Raw genomic sequence first — 17,369 nt, 5'->3', positions numbered from 1 at the left:
TGCAGAGAATGAGAAGAAGTTAAAATAAATGGCAATGTTAGAACAATAAAGCTGTATGAAGCCAATATGGATTGTCCGTCACACCTCCATCACAGCCATCCTCGCATACCTCCACAGAAAATACTGTTCAGCACTTGCCTTATTCCATATACCTGTTCACATTTCTAATCTAAAGGCAATTCTTTAAACTGTTCTCTAAAGCCATTACACTTCAGAACAGCTTTTCATTTTTATTTTAAATACAGAATTGCATAGAGAAACCATTTCCATGAATACCTCGAGACCCAAATACATTGATTATATTAAATGGAAACCCCTTCAACTATTTTTCTTAACATTCACAAATGCAGAACATACCTAAAATCCTGTAAATTATGCCTAAAATCCAAAAATCAATCACATACAAGCAAAATTGTTCTCTAGGATATAAACAACTGTCTGTATTACATAAGCATCTACTAGGTCAGGTCACTGGTTTGAGTTGTCAGGATACAATTTTAAATAAGACTCGTCCTTAATTCTGTCACATTCATATTTGCCCATCATCATCGAGTGCTGATTTCTAATATTAACACCATAATTTAGTCCAGATAATTCTTGTTTTGTCACCCAAATCTAGTTTTTCATGCCTGTCTGGGTCATTGTTCTTTATAAAGTTGTGACTAACAAATGAGCTTTCATACAGCAGTGGAACAAAATCACAACAAGGTTCAGTGTAAGAAAGAACGACCCTTCAAAAAATCAGTATAGTGTCAGGTCAGGTTTCACTCTATTCGTAGTTTAACATCAGTAAGTCAGCGCCCACATTCAGAACTTCTTCTCACGAAGCAGCCTCCATTTACACTGGTTTAAGGCCCAGTTCAACATCCACTGAAGTTCAGTGGGCAATCAATCAGGTCACTAGTGAAGCTGCATGTGCATGGTGTTTGCAGCCAGCTTCTGAACTCTTACCCTGTATGTGATGAGGCATTAGCTAGGTAACAGAGGGCAAGCTGAGTCACCAAAGAAGCGGGAGGGGTTAGGGAAGAAGAGGTATCATAAGAGTTACATTTTAAGCATCCCAGGTGGTGGTGGGGGTGGGGGGCGGGAAGGGGAAGTATCAGTGTTTTGCAGATGTCTATCAGGAGGGTAAGACATGCCTACCCAAGACTGAAAGTTAAATAGAAGTAGACAGTTTGAATGTCACAACTGGAATTCTGACCAGAATACCAAAACAAAAAAGTTACTCTTAAACACACCAGCTAAAAGTAGAGGCCTAGGGGTCTTTATAATACATAAAAGAACTGGAGCACTTGTGATAATTCGGGAATATACATTCAAGTACTTTAAGAACCACTGCAATTTGTCAAACAACACTCCAAGGTCCAGATCTGTTCTGTTTGCTGCACCACGGATATGTACAGTATAATGCAGATTCCTTGTGCTCTCCCATCTCTCAAAGCTATTGATCTGTATTAGATCAAAGTGACTCTCAGTTTGCAAAGTCTAACAGATTGTCAGTGCATCAGGGAACTACTAAAAGAAAAGCAAGTCACCAAGATCTCCTGCTGAAATAGGTTTAAAAATAGTTCACTAGTAATAGTTAGTTTTTAAAAAGTAGCTGTTATTTCAGTTTTTTGTAACAGCCAGTCTTCTGAAATATTTGTATATATTGTATAAGGCTACATTAATGATTGTTCTATATAACAACTTAAGCAAGACACCTCAGTGAAAAGTTTATTTATTATGAACAGAAGTAATTCAAAGTTTTGTGACCACAGCTGTAGGAGAATAGGCTTTAAGCCCACTGATGAAGCAGCACTGTCAACATCACTCAGATCTGAGTCTCCAATTTGATATTTACTCAGTACTTTTCATCCTGAAGGATCTCAAAGTACTTTACAAGCTACGCATACAGGACAAACTTCACCTACCACTGAAATGGAAACACCTCTGAGCCTGAACATGGCAGCTGTTTAGCAGCATTACAGTTTAGTACAAGAAGTGAACCTCGCTGCAGCCAACAAAAGACTGAAAGGTAAATGCCATTTTAGTGACTGTCCAGAAAATTACAGGGCTCTAGAGCTTTTTAGTGATGTCTGGTTTTCAACTGAAACGGAAGTCAATGTTTTAAGATGCAGAATTTTAAACAGGAATGTTCTGTTCTTTTCTAGCAGTGGGCAAAAGAGTTTGAATGGCTCCCATCTTCCACAACTCAAACATCTTGATAACCGAAAAAACTACTAAGTCAGATTTCATTTTCAAAATGCTCAACATTAAAATTGTTTCATTTCACAATCCCATGCTGTGCTCCCATTCTGCCAATGTCACAAATTGTGCCACCTGGCAACAAGATGACAGTCAGCCAGCTCAGAAATGCCACCTGTCAAACAATTCAAAGTATATATGCCAAGAACTGCTTCCCACCATGTGACTTCCAGAACAAAGAACTGATACATGGCCACAGCTGCCTGTTAAAAGGAAGTCAGAGTTGAATTTGAAAAGGCTGATGTTGAGTTAAATATACAACTTCTTGCTGTAGGATTAGGCAATAATTTCAAGATTTAACTTTCATATTAGCTTCACATCTTAGGGAACCAAGTTCCATTATTCATGAAGCTTTTACCTCATTTTGCCAAAGGTGGACACCTGAAACATACACATGTTTCAAATGGTGGGTGGAGCTTGAAGCCTGAATGTTCTATCAAAGGGAGAAAAAATTTAAACAAATTCCAATCCCCAGGTTACTAAAGTTAAGGTATCTGCCTTGGTAGCACTTCTGGCCAGAGCCTTGGCAAATCATACTATTTAAAAAGAACCACAAGATTTCCATTTTCTGACTTCTCTGAAAGATTGCTGCTGGCTCTTGTGTTCGGATTCCCTAGAAGTACAGCATGCCTTTCTTTACACATTCCAAAGCACTGGCTCCTTTTGACTGCAGTTAGTTGTTTTATTAAGTGAAAACTTCTGTAGCAAGGTCAGCCATATCAGGCCAGTCCAAAGGGCAGCACCCCTGAGGAATCAAGGGACAGCTGCCAGGAGGCTGCAATTTTGCAAAGAAAAGTGCAGAGAAGCTTTCTAGAACAGTGGTTCTCAACCTTACCAGACTATCGTACCCCTTTCTGGAGTGTGATTTGTCTTGCGTATTCCAAGTTTCACCTCACTTAAAAACTACTTGCTTACAAAAAGACATAAAAATACAAAAAAGTGTCTCAGCACATTACTACTGAACAATTGCTTACTTTCTCATTTGCCATATCATTTATAAAATAAATTGATTGGAAAATAAATATTGTACCTACATTTCAGTGGGTAGAGCAGTATAAACGAGTCATTGTCTGTATGAAATTTTAGTTTATACTGGCTTCACTAGTGCTTTTTATATAACCTGTTGTAAAACTAGGCAAATACCTAGATGAGTTGATGTACCCCCTGGAAGACGTCTGTGTAGCCCCAGTGGTATGCATATCCATGGTTGAGACCCACTGTTCTAGAAAACTTCATGCCTTTTTTTTTTGATAGCCAACTGTCCTTGTATGGCATTCTTCCCCATCAGTAAGGCAGCCATCATCATAAAACACATTTGTACTATTAATACAACCTGGGCATTAAAAATCATTTTATTCGGTTAAAAATTACTTAATACCATCAGCATATTTTTCCAATTTACAAACTATAGCAGTTTACAGAATAACTATTTTGGAAGTCCCCAAATCCATATTTACATGTGAACCAAACCTTACATTCACAACACCATCTATGAGCAAAGGCCAGATCTTAGCCCTACTGAGATAATAAGAGTTTTGTCACTGATCTCAGTTAGACCAGGATTTCACCCTATGGTAAACAGGTAGCAGACCAAATCTAGTCTTCTAAAACCACCAGTTTCTAACACAACAATAAAGAGAAGTCTTAAAGTTAAATGTCTGCAGTTCCTTCTTAAATGGATGCACTGAATTCTTACTAAAGAGTGCACATCACACCATTTGTATACTTCAGCTGGCACACTGCACATGTTTTGTAATGCATAAGAGCTACTAGCCCAAGCTGACTTTTTAAAAAGAATTGTAAGTAGCAGCAGCACTTTATGGAGATGTTGTCAAAGTAAGAGTTACCTGTGTTATCACCAGCACCTGACATTATTGCAACTAAAGACTTTAAGAGTCTATAAAAGAAATCTACAAAAGCAAGGAAATTTGGATTTCAGGATGAAAATCCTGGTGTGACAATCCATCCTTAACTCACCGCGTCGATATTGTAGGGGTCTCCAAACAGCAAACAGTATGCGCTCCATCTCGTCTGAAAAATCTAGGCACAATGGGGGTTGAGTTAAGGACAGAGTGTCAGACCTGATATTTAGTCTTTAAGAGAATCTATTTAAGCTTCAAAAATTTACCTTTTAGAGGATGTTAAAAACTCATTCCACATTCTTGGAGGATGATACACACATTTATACAGTTATTTCCTTTCTAGTATTGTTTGGTCACTGAGGAGCCAAGTTTGTTTCAATTAAATTGGTCTTTTTACATTACCGGCGTCCTCCAAGGATGCTACAGAAGGTAAATTGTGAGGCCTAAACAGATTGACAGTGTTACCCCTTTAAAAATATGGTTAGATCAATTTCTCTCCCTCCCGACTAACCACACTATGCATCTCCAATGCCCCTTTATTTTTTTAAAGGCCAGTTATGGTTTCTTTAAAAAAGAAAAAACCCTTATTTTAGTAGTGTGATTTGAGATTATATATTTGCAGTTCCCAGAGCCAATCTTCATTTTCTGGTTTTAGTGGTCTGAGGCCCATTGTTCTGCAAATATCATCTGCCCTACAGTCCCAGGCACTATGTTCGGATACTGTCATAGGTAAGACTTCTCTTCCTCAGTCTCCATCAGGAGAGGGGAAGGGGATAGGGAGAGTTTTTGCTGTTGGAGGAAGCAGTGGTTCAACCAAGCTGCTGAGAAGGAAGCACTAAGGGTGCTGGCATAAATGAAAGACTAGGAAAGGCAAGTTCAGTGCAAGAGGTACATAGGACCTTATGATGAAAGGTACCTTTAATACCATAGGATGAACAATAGCATCAAAAGCCAGTTCACTACTCCAATGACATCTTCTTCTCAATGACTCCTCTTAAAGATCTGAAGATCCATCATTGATGAACTGTTCCCCACCTCAAAAGTGAGACTCTCTCATCAAGCTGGTTTAGGAGGAGAATTAATCTACCTACGATAGTATCCCACAGTAGCTGGGAAGCTATCATCCCCAGTTTCTCATGCCCAGTTCTAGTGGCAACAGAAGGAGACACGCCCTTCCCTCAGATGAGGTTTCAAACCAGGAAGCAAAGCCACTGCTTCAAATTACACAATTAGACTGAGGCTCTTAAAGAAAGCCCATACCTAATGTGCCTTTATAATTTAGAGTGATCGAGGGGATTATGATAGCTTTTGAGAGTGAGTTAAATCTTTAGGGGTCACTCCTGCTCACCATATTCACACAAGCCATCCCAGTGAATTCAACTGGGACTGCTCCTGTGAGTAAGGCTAGCAGGATCTGGTCCCTAAAGTTACCATTAGCTGGTGTTTGATACCATGGCAATTACGGGAGGGGGAAAAAAAAAATCAGAACACTAATCTCAAAAACATTGATATTTATTCATGTTATTAGTAGCAATTATTCTGTTATGGTCACAGAGCTACACAGGAACCCAATTGTGCTCCCACCAACTTTAATGTCCGTAGAATCTACTGCAGTAGGCCCTGGACAGAAACACTAACTCCGGTCAGTTTAAATTTATGATGGTAACTTTTAATGGTATTACACTAAAGAGGGTGTAAATAACTCTTTTGAAGTCAAAATAAAAGTTGCACATTTCATAATACTAAAAAATATCCATCATCCTCATCATCATAAAAAGAATGATAACAGGACCTTTTAAACAAAAAAAAAAAAAAAGTTTTGAGACTGCCATCAAATACCTTTAATTTTTAGGAAATAAGGTAAAAACTTAGCCAGCTCTGTCTTGACAAAGACCAAAAAGCAAATCAAGCTAGGAGCTCAAAATTTTCAAAATATGACATTAGCACTGAACACCTTCAAAAATTAAGCAAATCCAGTACCTTCTCAAATAAAATACTAAATAGTACATTGTGGATACCAGTCTGGAGCAAATTTTGCTGTTTCACTCTAACATTAAGTGACTGGATCTAATTGACTAGATACAAGACCACGTAAGCCTACTCTCTGAAACCCAATTGATGGAATGGAGATCTGTGGATTACTTGTGAAAATACATTTGTTTTCTAACACACATGAGCTTGGACCTGGGTCTATAAGTTTGCAATTTTAACAATTGCAAATTTTAAAATTTGCAATTTTGCAAAGCCATTTTGTTTTATAGCCCACACACATATTTAGCATTACTTTTGTCCAAAGAAATCGAATAGTTTAAAAAAAAAAAAAAGAACAAAATGCAATAAATGCAACCTGTGGTAAATGTGCTAGTGTTTTGTGAATGGCAGAATATCACAAAAGTTCATTTGCATCCTAAACCCTGTTTTAATAAATACACACCATGAAAGAAATATGCAATGTATTCTTTTCAGCAACATCTGTCCTCAAAGATTTTTTACCACTCTGTGTGACCAGGGTTGATTCTCTCATTCCAGCAGAATTATCAGTTTTACTAAGAACTACCATGAGAGATATTATGTGCCCCCATAAGACCCTTTGTTCAGTAATTTAAGAGAAATGGTATGTAAAGACTGAAGCAGAATTTAAAAACATAATTTTAAATGCATCCAGTCATTTACATTCAGCAACAGATGGATCCTGCATTAGTTAACCATGCATAATGAGAAAGATTTGCTGGATAGATAAGTATTTTTTGTCACAATAGAAACACTGTGTATAAACTGATATTTCTTTGCATTTTTTTTTTTAAACAAAGGACTTTGCACTTTAAATTTAATCTCTGGAACCTCACAAAAGCATGCTGCTTAAGATCTTTAAGTGTAATGATTGACAAGCAAAGAATTTTTTAAAAAAAGCTTCTTACACTTCAACATTTTTCTGTTGCAGACCAGATGTCTTCTTGCCTGGAGCAGCACCTCTCATCTTTCCCTCTGCATATTGTTCCCTTTAAAAACAAATTCAGCAATAAGATTTTTACTGTAAGAGAAGCTATGTTTATGTTTCTAAATGTAACAGACCGCACACATTTAGAGAATATGTAGTGAATAGGTTTAAAGAGGACAGTGAGGCCTTTATAAACAAGGGGGTATAGGTGTGGAGGGGGGAAATCCAACTGACAAGATTTAACTAAATTACAGTGCTGATCAACCATTTTTACCTACATACGGACCCCCAACTCTTTCCCCTTCCTTCACTCCCCTCCCTAAATGCTCCGAATTGTGAGAAAAATGCACTGGAGCGGCTTCAGAAATGTGCCTGCTAGAAATACTTTTATTCTAAGATGTCACTTTTTTCCAAAACAATACAAAAAGAGACATTCAGAAGGATCAATACATTTAGAGCCATCTTATAAAAAATTAGTCTTCAATAAAGGGCATTTTACAACATACTTTAAGTGGCTATCACATAATATGCCATCAACTCAATTACATACTTATGTTTTATTTTCAGAATGTAGTTCTGAGATACCACAAGCAATCTCCTTCATTTAAACGTATTTTACCCCTTTTCCTCGGAACTTAAAATTCACATATTTCAGTTTTTGATTAGAAGATAGCAGGAAGTCCAGGAGTGGCAATCCGTTTGGCTAAAAGATTATGAAGATAAGGGCATGTCCATGTTAGAGGTCTCAAGAAGACAGGCACAAAAAACCAGGGAAAGAGGACAAAATGACTAGCACATCCCTTGAAATCTAAAACCTACCTACTCCCTTGGAGGCTTATTTCTTGGGCTGAAGCTCTGTAAAAAGGAAATCCTGGTCAAATCAAGTCTGTCACAAAACACTTACTGATTGGCCTTTTGAAGTTCTTTCTGTTTCTGCAGATTGGTGTCCACGTATTTGAGCACTCTGCTTTCTGGAACCCATTCATCCCAGCTGAAAAATTAAATCATCATTCAAAAAAAAAAAACTATATAATTAGATTCTGTTCCCAATAATCAATTAAAGGCTTCATAGGATTGAAAACAACTTTGATTTTGTGATAAGTCATGAACTGTCAGGATTGAAAGTGTAAGTTACCGGATAAAATGTATTCCCACTGATTGAAGCTCTAACCATTTCTCTAGGGTAAAGTGAAATCTTCAGTCTTTCCTGAGCAGATTGTTTCCCAATTGGGAAACAGACTCCTAATCTTAAAAGAGAAGGGTAAATTTCTTTAAATTTAAAAAAAAAAAAAAAGTCAATATTTTTTTTAAAAGTGCTACACTTACTATAACATGGGAAATCTGCAGCCATAGCTAATTTATGCAGCAAGATAAATGTATTTATTGCATCTATTCTGACATTTTATAGGTGAAAAATTTCAGCAGTAAGATCTTACTGTAAATAGAAGAGCTCTGATTTATCTGTAAAGGAAACCAAGATGGCAGAAACATTTGAAGAATCTAAAGTAAATGATTGAATATAAACATGTTGGAGAAATTGCCATTGTGAGCAAGAACGATCCACTTTGGCAGAGTGGATGGATAATCTTTCAGCAATTTGACAAATGATTTTAAATTAAAAGCACATTTAAAAATGGCCATGTGAAATTATGTACACGTTTTCCAAAATATATCAAGTTGTATGTTGATGTATATAAATGCATATGTAACATACAGAGCTTTGTAAATTAGAGTTTCTCAACCTGGCATTTCAGGGTGCAGTAATGATCTCATTGCAAAAGTCGTTAAGCTTAGAACGCCAATATGGTAAAAACCAAGTTCACCATAAGGTATAGAGCACAAGGTCTTCAAGATTCTAAGGTAAGGTTAGTGTGGTAAGTAAATATTATAAAAAACAAAAATAAAATACATCCAACTGTACATTATTAGAGACAATATATTTAGGATGAGGCCTTGGTGAAATATTTGAGCACTTGATATTTGCTCCCAAAGTTTATGCTGTTGTCAGAAACCCTCAATAGAATCACACTGTACAACTGTGTGTGAATGTATTATACCATATATGACGTGAAAACTACTTACTGCCAACGCTTGTAAAAAACATTAGAAGCCAAGCAGTTTAGAACTCATTTAATGTATTATGGAGAACTGTAACTGAATTGTAAAGTCATAAAATTAAAAAGCCATACAGTCCCAGTTGTCTAGATGTTGCAGCAATGCCACTTTTAATGTAGATAACTGGAAGCTTGGAAAAGCAAGAAAATAATCAAAGGCAAATAGTTAGTGCAAGTGGAGAAAGACAAGAGAAAAAGTCATTTGACAGAGCCGACGACACCCACCACTACCGATTAAATCGAAAAGAATGGATCCTTAAGAGTACGCATGAATTTAGCAGCAGGCACAAGAGTTCAAGATCCTCGTCACACAAGTGTTTACATTAACACACTCCTCTGGCTATTCGCTGCTTTGGGGGAAGCTTTTTTTTTTTTTTTTAAATAAAAAAGACACCAGATATCAAAACCTGAAGTTTAACTTGGACCTTGCTACATGCTGACAACAAACAACTAAGCCTTTTGTGTCCAAACGTGTCTTTTTCAGGGTGTATGGCAGTAATGTTCACAAGAACCAAAATGGCTCTTTGAAAACTGCGGTCTCTGAGAGCGGTTTAGAATTTGCAGCTTTTTGTATTCCATCAGCTGCTAAGGAAAAATAAGTACTTACTGCTCCTACACTCAGTGTTAGGCTGTATAATATACCAGAACTTGAACTGAGCAATAAAACAGAGCAGTAGAGTAATATTCTCCTCTTGAAAATAAAAGCACATAGCAACCCACAATCAGCCAATGGCTGCTGCATGAGGATTGTTTGCAGAAAGTCAGTGACCAAGAATAGGAACAACTTGTAATCAAAACGTATCACCCAGAAAACTCAACACACATACTTGCAATTCCAAAAGCAAAATGCTCATTCAAATCTCTTTAATCTTTAAAGATACGAATTAAAAGTGTTAATTCTTTACAATTTTCTCCTCTACTCAAATCATAATTTTTGCAGAAAGGAGAAAACCTCGTAACAAGTTTTACAACAACTTTCCTTCACCCTTGACCTCAGGTATGTGTCAAGGGAGCTCCCGCCACCCAACAGGCAGCAGCTGCAAGAGAGACTGAAAGCCCCCCTACCTATCAGAACTTAGGGCAGACACCATCTTACCTATTCGGAGAGCAGCCTTTTTTCTGATTAATCCTACTTCCTTTTCTACCACTTGTAGTAATATTTGGCTATATAAATAGAACAGAGGAGGTTTTGACTGGAGAAAGCACTGCTCTATTATACAACAAGCAGGGGCTGTCCCATGTCCCAATATACAACAAAAAGCTTGTTGTATCCTATGTCTTCATAATCCAGAAATTATGGAAACAGTTCCCAAAATGGGCAGGCTGTGCACTGGACTGCTACTATAAAGCAATCAAATTAATCTAGTGACACTGTAGCTAGTTTGGCTATCCAGCTGATGCACCAAAGGAAATGTGCCTTTAAAACAAAATTATTATTAAAGCAACATTAGCTTTGTGGTATTCTATGCTTTAAATGGTTAGGCTTTGCTGCAATACATTGATTTAAGCTCCAGTTAATTTCTGAGCTAATGAAACTTCCTGAATTGACTTATGCCTGGTAGTGTCAGTCCATTACCCCAGCAGGTGTGTTAGCTTAATCAATGAAGGAAAATGAAATCTTGTTTTCAGAAACTTATTACTTACTTTTTATTCCAGCCACTGTAATGTATAAAGTATTTCACTTGTTTGTCCTTTATGGCAACCTTTACACACTGAAATAAAGAAGAAAGTTGGGTTAGCAATATGATTTGAACAAAAAAAAAAAAAAAAAAAAAACTCTGGAAGACTGGCTAAAAGCTTTCAATCTAAATCCAAAGATTCCCATGCAAGCCACTGAAATATTTGGCAGCAATGTCACTACAGAATATAAATTGTCCAGCAAAAAGATACATTATTATTGGCTGTGTTTTTCATGTATCAGAAGGGCCATATAAGCAGAACAACTAACTACTACTCAACTACCCAGAGGATGCTAAAGGGCTTAGCTTCCTGCAGGAGGAGAGCAAGAGAGAAGAGGCTGGTGACCAGAAGACACAAGGAGATGGTCACTTTAACCTCTTCAATACACTGGATGGCTAACCAGAAGTTAGGTTTTTATCAAGCCATTCACTAGATCACTCGTTCACATGCACATCCCTATCTCACAGAAGGGGAATTTAGTTACAGCATAGGACTTCTCAAAAGTAAAGGAAGTAACCTTTTGGATTTCTGCAGTCACACAGCAAGCTCTACATTCAGCAGTAAATGATTGCAGTAGGTGCTTCTCAGGCTTAAACATTTTTAAGGAAAGGAGAACCAAGCTGAGCTTGTTCTCACTATACCACACTAAAGAGAAACATTCAAAGCCCTGAATATCAGATCAAGGTGAAGGTAAATCGTTGTACTCTAACAGCTAAAGTGTGTAACATAATAAAACATAGGTAACGAATATAAAAAGTAAAACATAAAATAAGTTTCTCCACCACACACTATTCATAGAATAAGGCCAGAAGGGACCATTGGAGTAACAAGTCAGACCTCCTGTGCATCACAGGCCATTACATTTCACCATTTACCCCTGTAATAAACCCAATAACTTGTGTTCCAGCTTAAGCAGATCCTTCCAGAAAGATGTCCCGTCTTGCTTTGAAGACATCAAAAGACAGAATCCACCACCTCCCTTGCCAGCTTGTTCCAACAGTGAATAACCCTCACAGTTAAAAATGTGCGCCTCACTTCCAATTTGCATTTGTCTGGCTTCAGTTTCCAGCCATTAGCTCTTGTTCCGCCTTTCTCCATTAGATTAAAGAGCCCTTCAGTGCCTAGTGTTTCTTCCCCATGAAGGTACTTACACATTAATCAAGTGCTCTCAATCTTCCTTTTGATAAACTAAGCAGATTGAGTTCTTTAAGTCTCATTGTAAGGCACATTCTCCAGCCTTCAAATCCCTTTGGTGGTCCTTTTCTACCCCCCTCTCCAATTTTTCAACATCCTTTTTAAAATGTTGATATTAGAACTGGAAGCAGTATCAGTCTCACCAACAGTGTAGGCAGAGGTAAAAATCACCTCCCTACACCAAGTACCTTATTATTCCTGTGTCACAGTATCACACCAGGAGCTCATGTTGAATTGCTTGACCACTATGAACCCTAAATCCTTTTCAAAGACAATGCTTTCCAGGATACAGTTTCCCATTTGGTTGGTATGGCCTGCAATCCTTGCTCCTAAACATATGACCCTGCATCTGGCTGTATTAAAAACACATTTTGTTTGAATGGGTCCAGGTTGTCAAGTGATTCTGGGGACACAGACTGCCGTGTCTTCATCATTTACCACTCCACCAATCTTTAGCTATATCTACAGTGAGCTAGGGGAGTGATTCTCCTGGTCTCTCACACACTCGCCCTAGCTCTGGTCAACCTCGTAAGAGTATAACTAGCCGTGCAGCTTTGGTAGCATGGCCAGTGGTGTGCCAAGTACATACCCACAGGTTTCAGGCAAGTTTGTTCTTCACACAAGTCAGTCATGCCTCTGCTGCTGCTGCCCTGCTACTGCAGCTACACTGCTAGTGAGACTTGTGCTAGCTCAATGAGGGCCAGGGAAAGTATGTGGACGCAACAAGGAGAATCACCCCCCGGGCTCACAGTGTAGAAGCAGACAGATTTTATCAGCAGTGATTTTATATTGCAGATCCTTGATGAAAACAATATTCAATTGTGTTGGACCTGGTGTCAATCCGCCCAGAACTCCATTAAGACACCTCCCCAACTACTTTGAGATGTGTCGTTTAACCAGTTGTTAATCCATTTAACATGTACTCTATTGGCATTTTACAGTGCTAACATTTTTTAAATCAACGTGTTGTATGGCACTGAGTCAAATGCCTTGCAAAAGGCAAAGTCTATTACATTTGCAGATATCTTTATCAAGCAAACTTGTGATCTTCTCAAAGAATGAAATCAGCCTTATTTAATTAATTATTTTCCATGAAACCTTTTTGACTGTCATTATATTCCTAGCCTTTAATACTGTATTCTTTTAATTCCTTTTTGCCCAAGATTGAGGTGAGGCTAACCCAGCCTATAGTTACCCAGGTCAGTTGGCTTGTCTTTTTTTTTTTTTTTTTTTTTTGGGGGGGGGGGGGGGGAAGAATACTGGCACAACATTAACACTCTTCTGGAATTTCCCTAGTATTCCAAGATGTATTGTAAATTAACATTAGTGGGCCAGATATCTCCTCAGCCAGCTCTTTTAGGACTCTTGAGCACAAGTTATCCAGGGCTGCTGATTTAAAAATAAACATTCATCCCTAAGAAATGTTTACAAAGCATTTAAGGGAAGAACACATTAGAATTGAGGTTCAAGTAAATTAGAGGGGCAAATTTTGGGAACCAAGATGTTCACCTGACGAATTGTTTCTTTTATAGAAACAGACTGAATTAGTTTCAGTTACAGAGAAAAATCATTCCTTCTATACATTCCTAGCTGACTTCCATAGGGAGACTGAAGAGCACAGAAGGATAAAAGAGTAGACCAGAGGAACGGGTGAATTCTTGACTCAATCCAATCTAGTTCTTTGCCAGTTGTCTACTTTAATCCATTCAATTCTTGTGTTCTTTATTTAAAATGTTACTTTTTGCGGTCATCTGCAAAAATGAGAACCCAGACATACCTTTGCTTCATAAAGGAGAGGTCCATGAAAACACAGCACTCGTTCACCTGGAAAAAAAAGACATCTGATTAGTCATATTAATGAACAATACTGCATAAAAAGACATGCATTTTACAAAAGAACACAGGAAATCAAATACATCATTAAGAGTGCTGTGCTAAGAAACTGTCCAGTTGCAACATATTACCTACATACTGTTAAGCTAGAAAGTAATCCAAAGAAGGCCCTAACTTCCATTTTATAGGCAGGTGCTTTCTGAAGAAGAATGGAAGGTTAGCTCAAGGCACCATTTAAACCCCTCATCAGGGATATGCATAGTGGATGCCTGAACAGCCAAACAGGGATGCCTGAGTATCCCTGTGCTCTGCAAGAAGCACTTCTGGGCAATCCCTGCACAGGCTGGCACAGGAGGCCACACTGTACGGAATCCTGGGCTGCCCCAGACATCTGTTTATGCAGATACATAATGGATGCAAATGGCACAGAGACCTCTATTCCAGCCCCCAGCCTGGGGCAACAGCTGTGAGGAAGTGGCACAGCAGATACCACCTGCCTAGTCTCCCCGCATTCCAGCTGCATAGAGCCCTAAAACTCTGGCTTTGCATGAGTGGATTGAATTTCAGCCTGAATGTACAAGCAGGAAATAGTACAGTAGAAACATGTCAGTCTTGTTGCAACAGAGTTAGATTCTTTTAGAGGGCTCGGTTCCATTAAGTTTTGTTTTGAGAAAGGGAACATGCTCTCTTATCAAGCCAAGCTACTGCCTTGTTTTAAAATTATGGTGCAATAGAAACCTAATATTTAAATTCTCCTTTTCCTGGAGGAAACTCAGGACCTGACATTTCTATTGTAAAGAACAAACTAAAGAAAACTAGATATAAAGACACCAGGTTCTTTCTTTCCCCAAAGGAGTGGGGGAAAAAAAGGCACAGTTTGAATGAAGATATTGGGGGGGTAGCGAGGGAAGAGGCTGTTTCAGAATGTTTTTACAATCAGGATTTCAGCAGCTAGAAGATCCTTTTTGTGCAGTTGTTTACAAAGTGCAAGTCTAATTTATCTAACAAGACCTGAGAGGACAGATGTTTCCTCCCATACAATACTCCCTTATAATAATGGTCAAGCCCTTTACATTGGTGACCAGTTCTGCATACCAAAGTGATTAAACTGTGACAGTAATTTACAGGATTATAGTCCCCTATCAACTACCCTACATTACCTTCCTTTTGCAAGAAGGTCACTTCTAGCTTTGTTTGCCATTCCTTACTCTAGTGTCTAGAGAGTAAACTAGTTTTACTAATCCTTTAACTGCACCAACTGTTTAGGGATCAATTTACTGAACTGCTTTTCCAATTAATACTTCATTCCCAAATGCAATACAGTGGCATGAGAATAGATTTGGAGAGTTCACTGTAAATGCTGATCAGTGGAATTTCATGCTCAAAGGGTCAGAAAAAAAGATTCACTTACAAGAGGGCAAATCCAAGAAAACAGTTTCGTACAAAGTTACGTCAAGAAACATCTGTTTGAAAGTCATTTGCCAAGACTGGCATGACATTTCTAGGCACCAATTTAAAAAAAAATTTGTGCAGAGAAAGTACCAATTTCGAAGTCTCTTGTGTATTTTTATTAAAATGTGTTTTCCATTATATATACTTAATCTTAAAACCAGTTACTCAGCATGCATAACAGCTATTTAAAAATTATGATTACACTATTTTGCACTATTTGTTAACACTACTGGAAAACATGCCATTTACTTGTTCTTTAAACTTAGGCTAAATGTTCATTTTTAAGAGTTAGGCTCTTTACATAAACACAGACCAAAAACATTCTGTGGCTCTATTCCTGCAAGACATCCAGTACTGAGAAATCCTTGACAAACCTTCTCCCCCTGTCCTCCCACCCACATGAGAGAGTACTGAGAGACGCTTCCTGTATTTATTCGGATTTCCCTGAATTCAGAAATTTTTGACTGAAGCCTTTTTTTGGTCTAAGTAGCTCTCAAAAGATGCATGTTTTGTCAACATTCTTGGATGCCAAATTATGCCAAATGTTTTTGTTGCTTACTAATGTTGCTCCTAGTTTTCAAGTTAGTGCTGGTCAATTCACACTGCTGTCCCAAGCTTGCAAGATCTTCTGCCCACATGGCACCATCTTGGTTTCCATGGGATACAGATAAGCAAAAGAACTTGCAGGGTTGGGGATTAAATGCTTAATGTTCCATTTGTTTCACATGCAGAATGTCTCATGTAGTCCCTGGGATTCCAGTATATACATTAAGGACCTGATCCAATTTCCAATGAAGTCTTTCCACTGACTTCAATGGCGTTTCGATAAAGTATCAGCTGCCAGATACAATGCAAAAGACAACTTTACAAGACAAATCTGCTTTTTAAAAATAAGTGAGTAAATGCTGCTAAGTCCAGGGGAAATTTTTAAAAATCACTTGGTGTCTTGGCTTTTCTAAAGCTAAAATAAAAAACCGAGTGTCAGATCATATACTACACCAGAAATTCACAATATCAGCATTTCTGATACCATTTCTCTTACCTATATGAATACATCTCAATCTGTGCATTTAAAAAACCTACCAATCTGTCAAATTACATATTTAAATATCAATAAAATATCCCATTTTCTTAAGTTCTATTGAATCCATTGTAAAAAGCAAAAAAACTCTCTTCTCACCATTCCCCTTCCCCCCAAACATTCCCACTAGGATACCTTCTTCAGATAAGCTAGATAAAGGATACATTTGAGTAAACCACCAACCTTAAAGGGACACTCAATGCAAAAACCTACCTAGTAAACTGGAAATATACCTGTTTATCGATTTCTTAGATTACAAGTGAAAATGTTTTTTAAAAAAGTCAAATCTGTCACTACTTGTGTTCTGTTTACTAATAGGAGGTTCTCAGCACAGAGTGAAAATCAGCTAAATTGATTTAATTTTGGATTTTTAGTGCTGTCATGTTTGGAGTTTTTATGCACCGTAGCAAATGTCTCTTAAAGGTTTTCAGTGGACTTTGGATTTTTTAGGATGGTGAATGTATTTATTTTGATCTTAGGCCTCCTAAAAATTATAACATTTAATTTGAGCCAAATTCAAGTCGATGGTGCTCTTTAACAGTGAAACATCTCACTTCCATCTGTGAAGTTGTTATACAAGGTTTTACATTCCATTCAATCTGATATAAATGAAAACATAATCCTACCACAGACCCACAGAAATTTGAGGTTTGCCTAATATCCATACTAGATACAGAAGTTTGGAATGGAGTGTTGATGAGTGTTTAAAAAAAAAAAGTTCAAAGAGAAATGACTACAAAGCCCGTATAATTATTATTTGTTTGAAGTTACTGTTGATTAGCCAGTTGTTTCTTTTCCATTTAGCTCTTTAAGGATAGACTTCAGTATTGTGCAGAATTCATCTCTGAAACCAACAAAGCTTCCCCTACAATTATCATATGTGTATTCTAAAACCACCACACCTATTTTTAAACCAGATATTATTCAACTTATTGCATCTTTCATGAAAATGTGTATGTCATGTTTCA

General features: G+C 37.6%; 1 protein-coding gene across 3 annotated transcripts in view; it reads right to left on the bottom strand.

Annotated features, from left to right (window-relative positions):
• Positions 1 to 17,369, bottom strand: part of MORF4L1 (mortality factor 4 like 1) — a 30,728-nt gene that overhangs the window by 11,642 nt on the left and 1,717 nt on the right. For 2 of the 3 annotated variants that reach the window (XM_067555465.1, XM_067555466.1), the window contains exons 2-6: positions 13,813 to 13,859; positions 10,806 to 10,873; positions 7,952 to 8,038; positions 7,028 to 7,108; positions 4,225 to 4,287 (exon numbers count right to left, since the gene is read on the bottom strand). In XM_067555465.1, coding sequence (XP_067411566.1) covers positions 4,225 to 4,287; positions 7,028 to 7,108; positions 7,952 to 8,038; positions 10,806 to 10,873; positions 13,813 to 13,859 — 346 coding nt within the window. Of the gene's footprint in view, positions 1 to 4,224; positions 4,288 to 7,027; positions 7,109 to 7,951; positions 8,039 to 8,182; positions 8,202 to 10,805; positions 10,874 to 13,812; positions 13,860 to 17,369 lie in introns of those variants that run through there. The other variant, XM_067555467.1, reaches the window with a different exon arrangement.

The sequence above is a fragment of the Emydura macquarii genome, unplaced genomic scaffold (assembly GCF_026122565.2).
Source record: "Emydura macquarii macquarii isolate MOO-44397 ecotype Brisbane River unplaced genomic scaffold, CSIRO-AGI_Emac_v2 contig_1644, whole genome shotgun sequence".
Classification (NCBI taxonomy): domain Eukaryota; kingdom Metazoa; phylum Chordata; order Testudines; family Chelidae; genus Emydura; species Emydura macquarii.
This window is presented reverse-complemented; position numbering and strand designations above follow the sequence as displayed.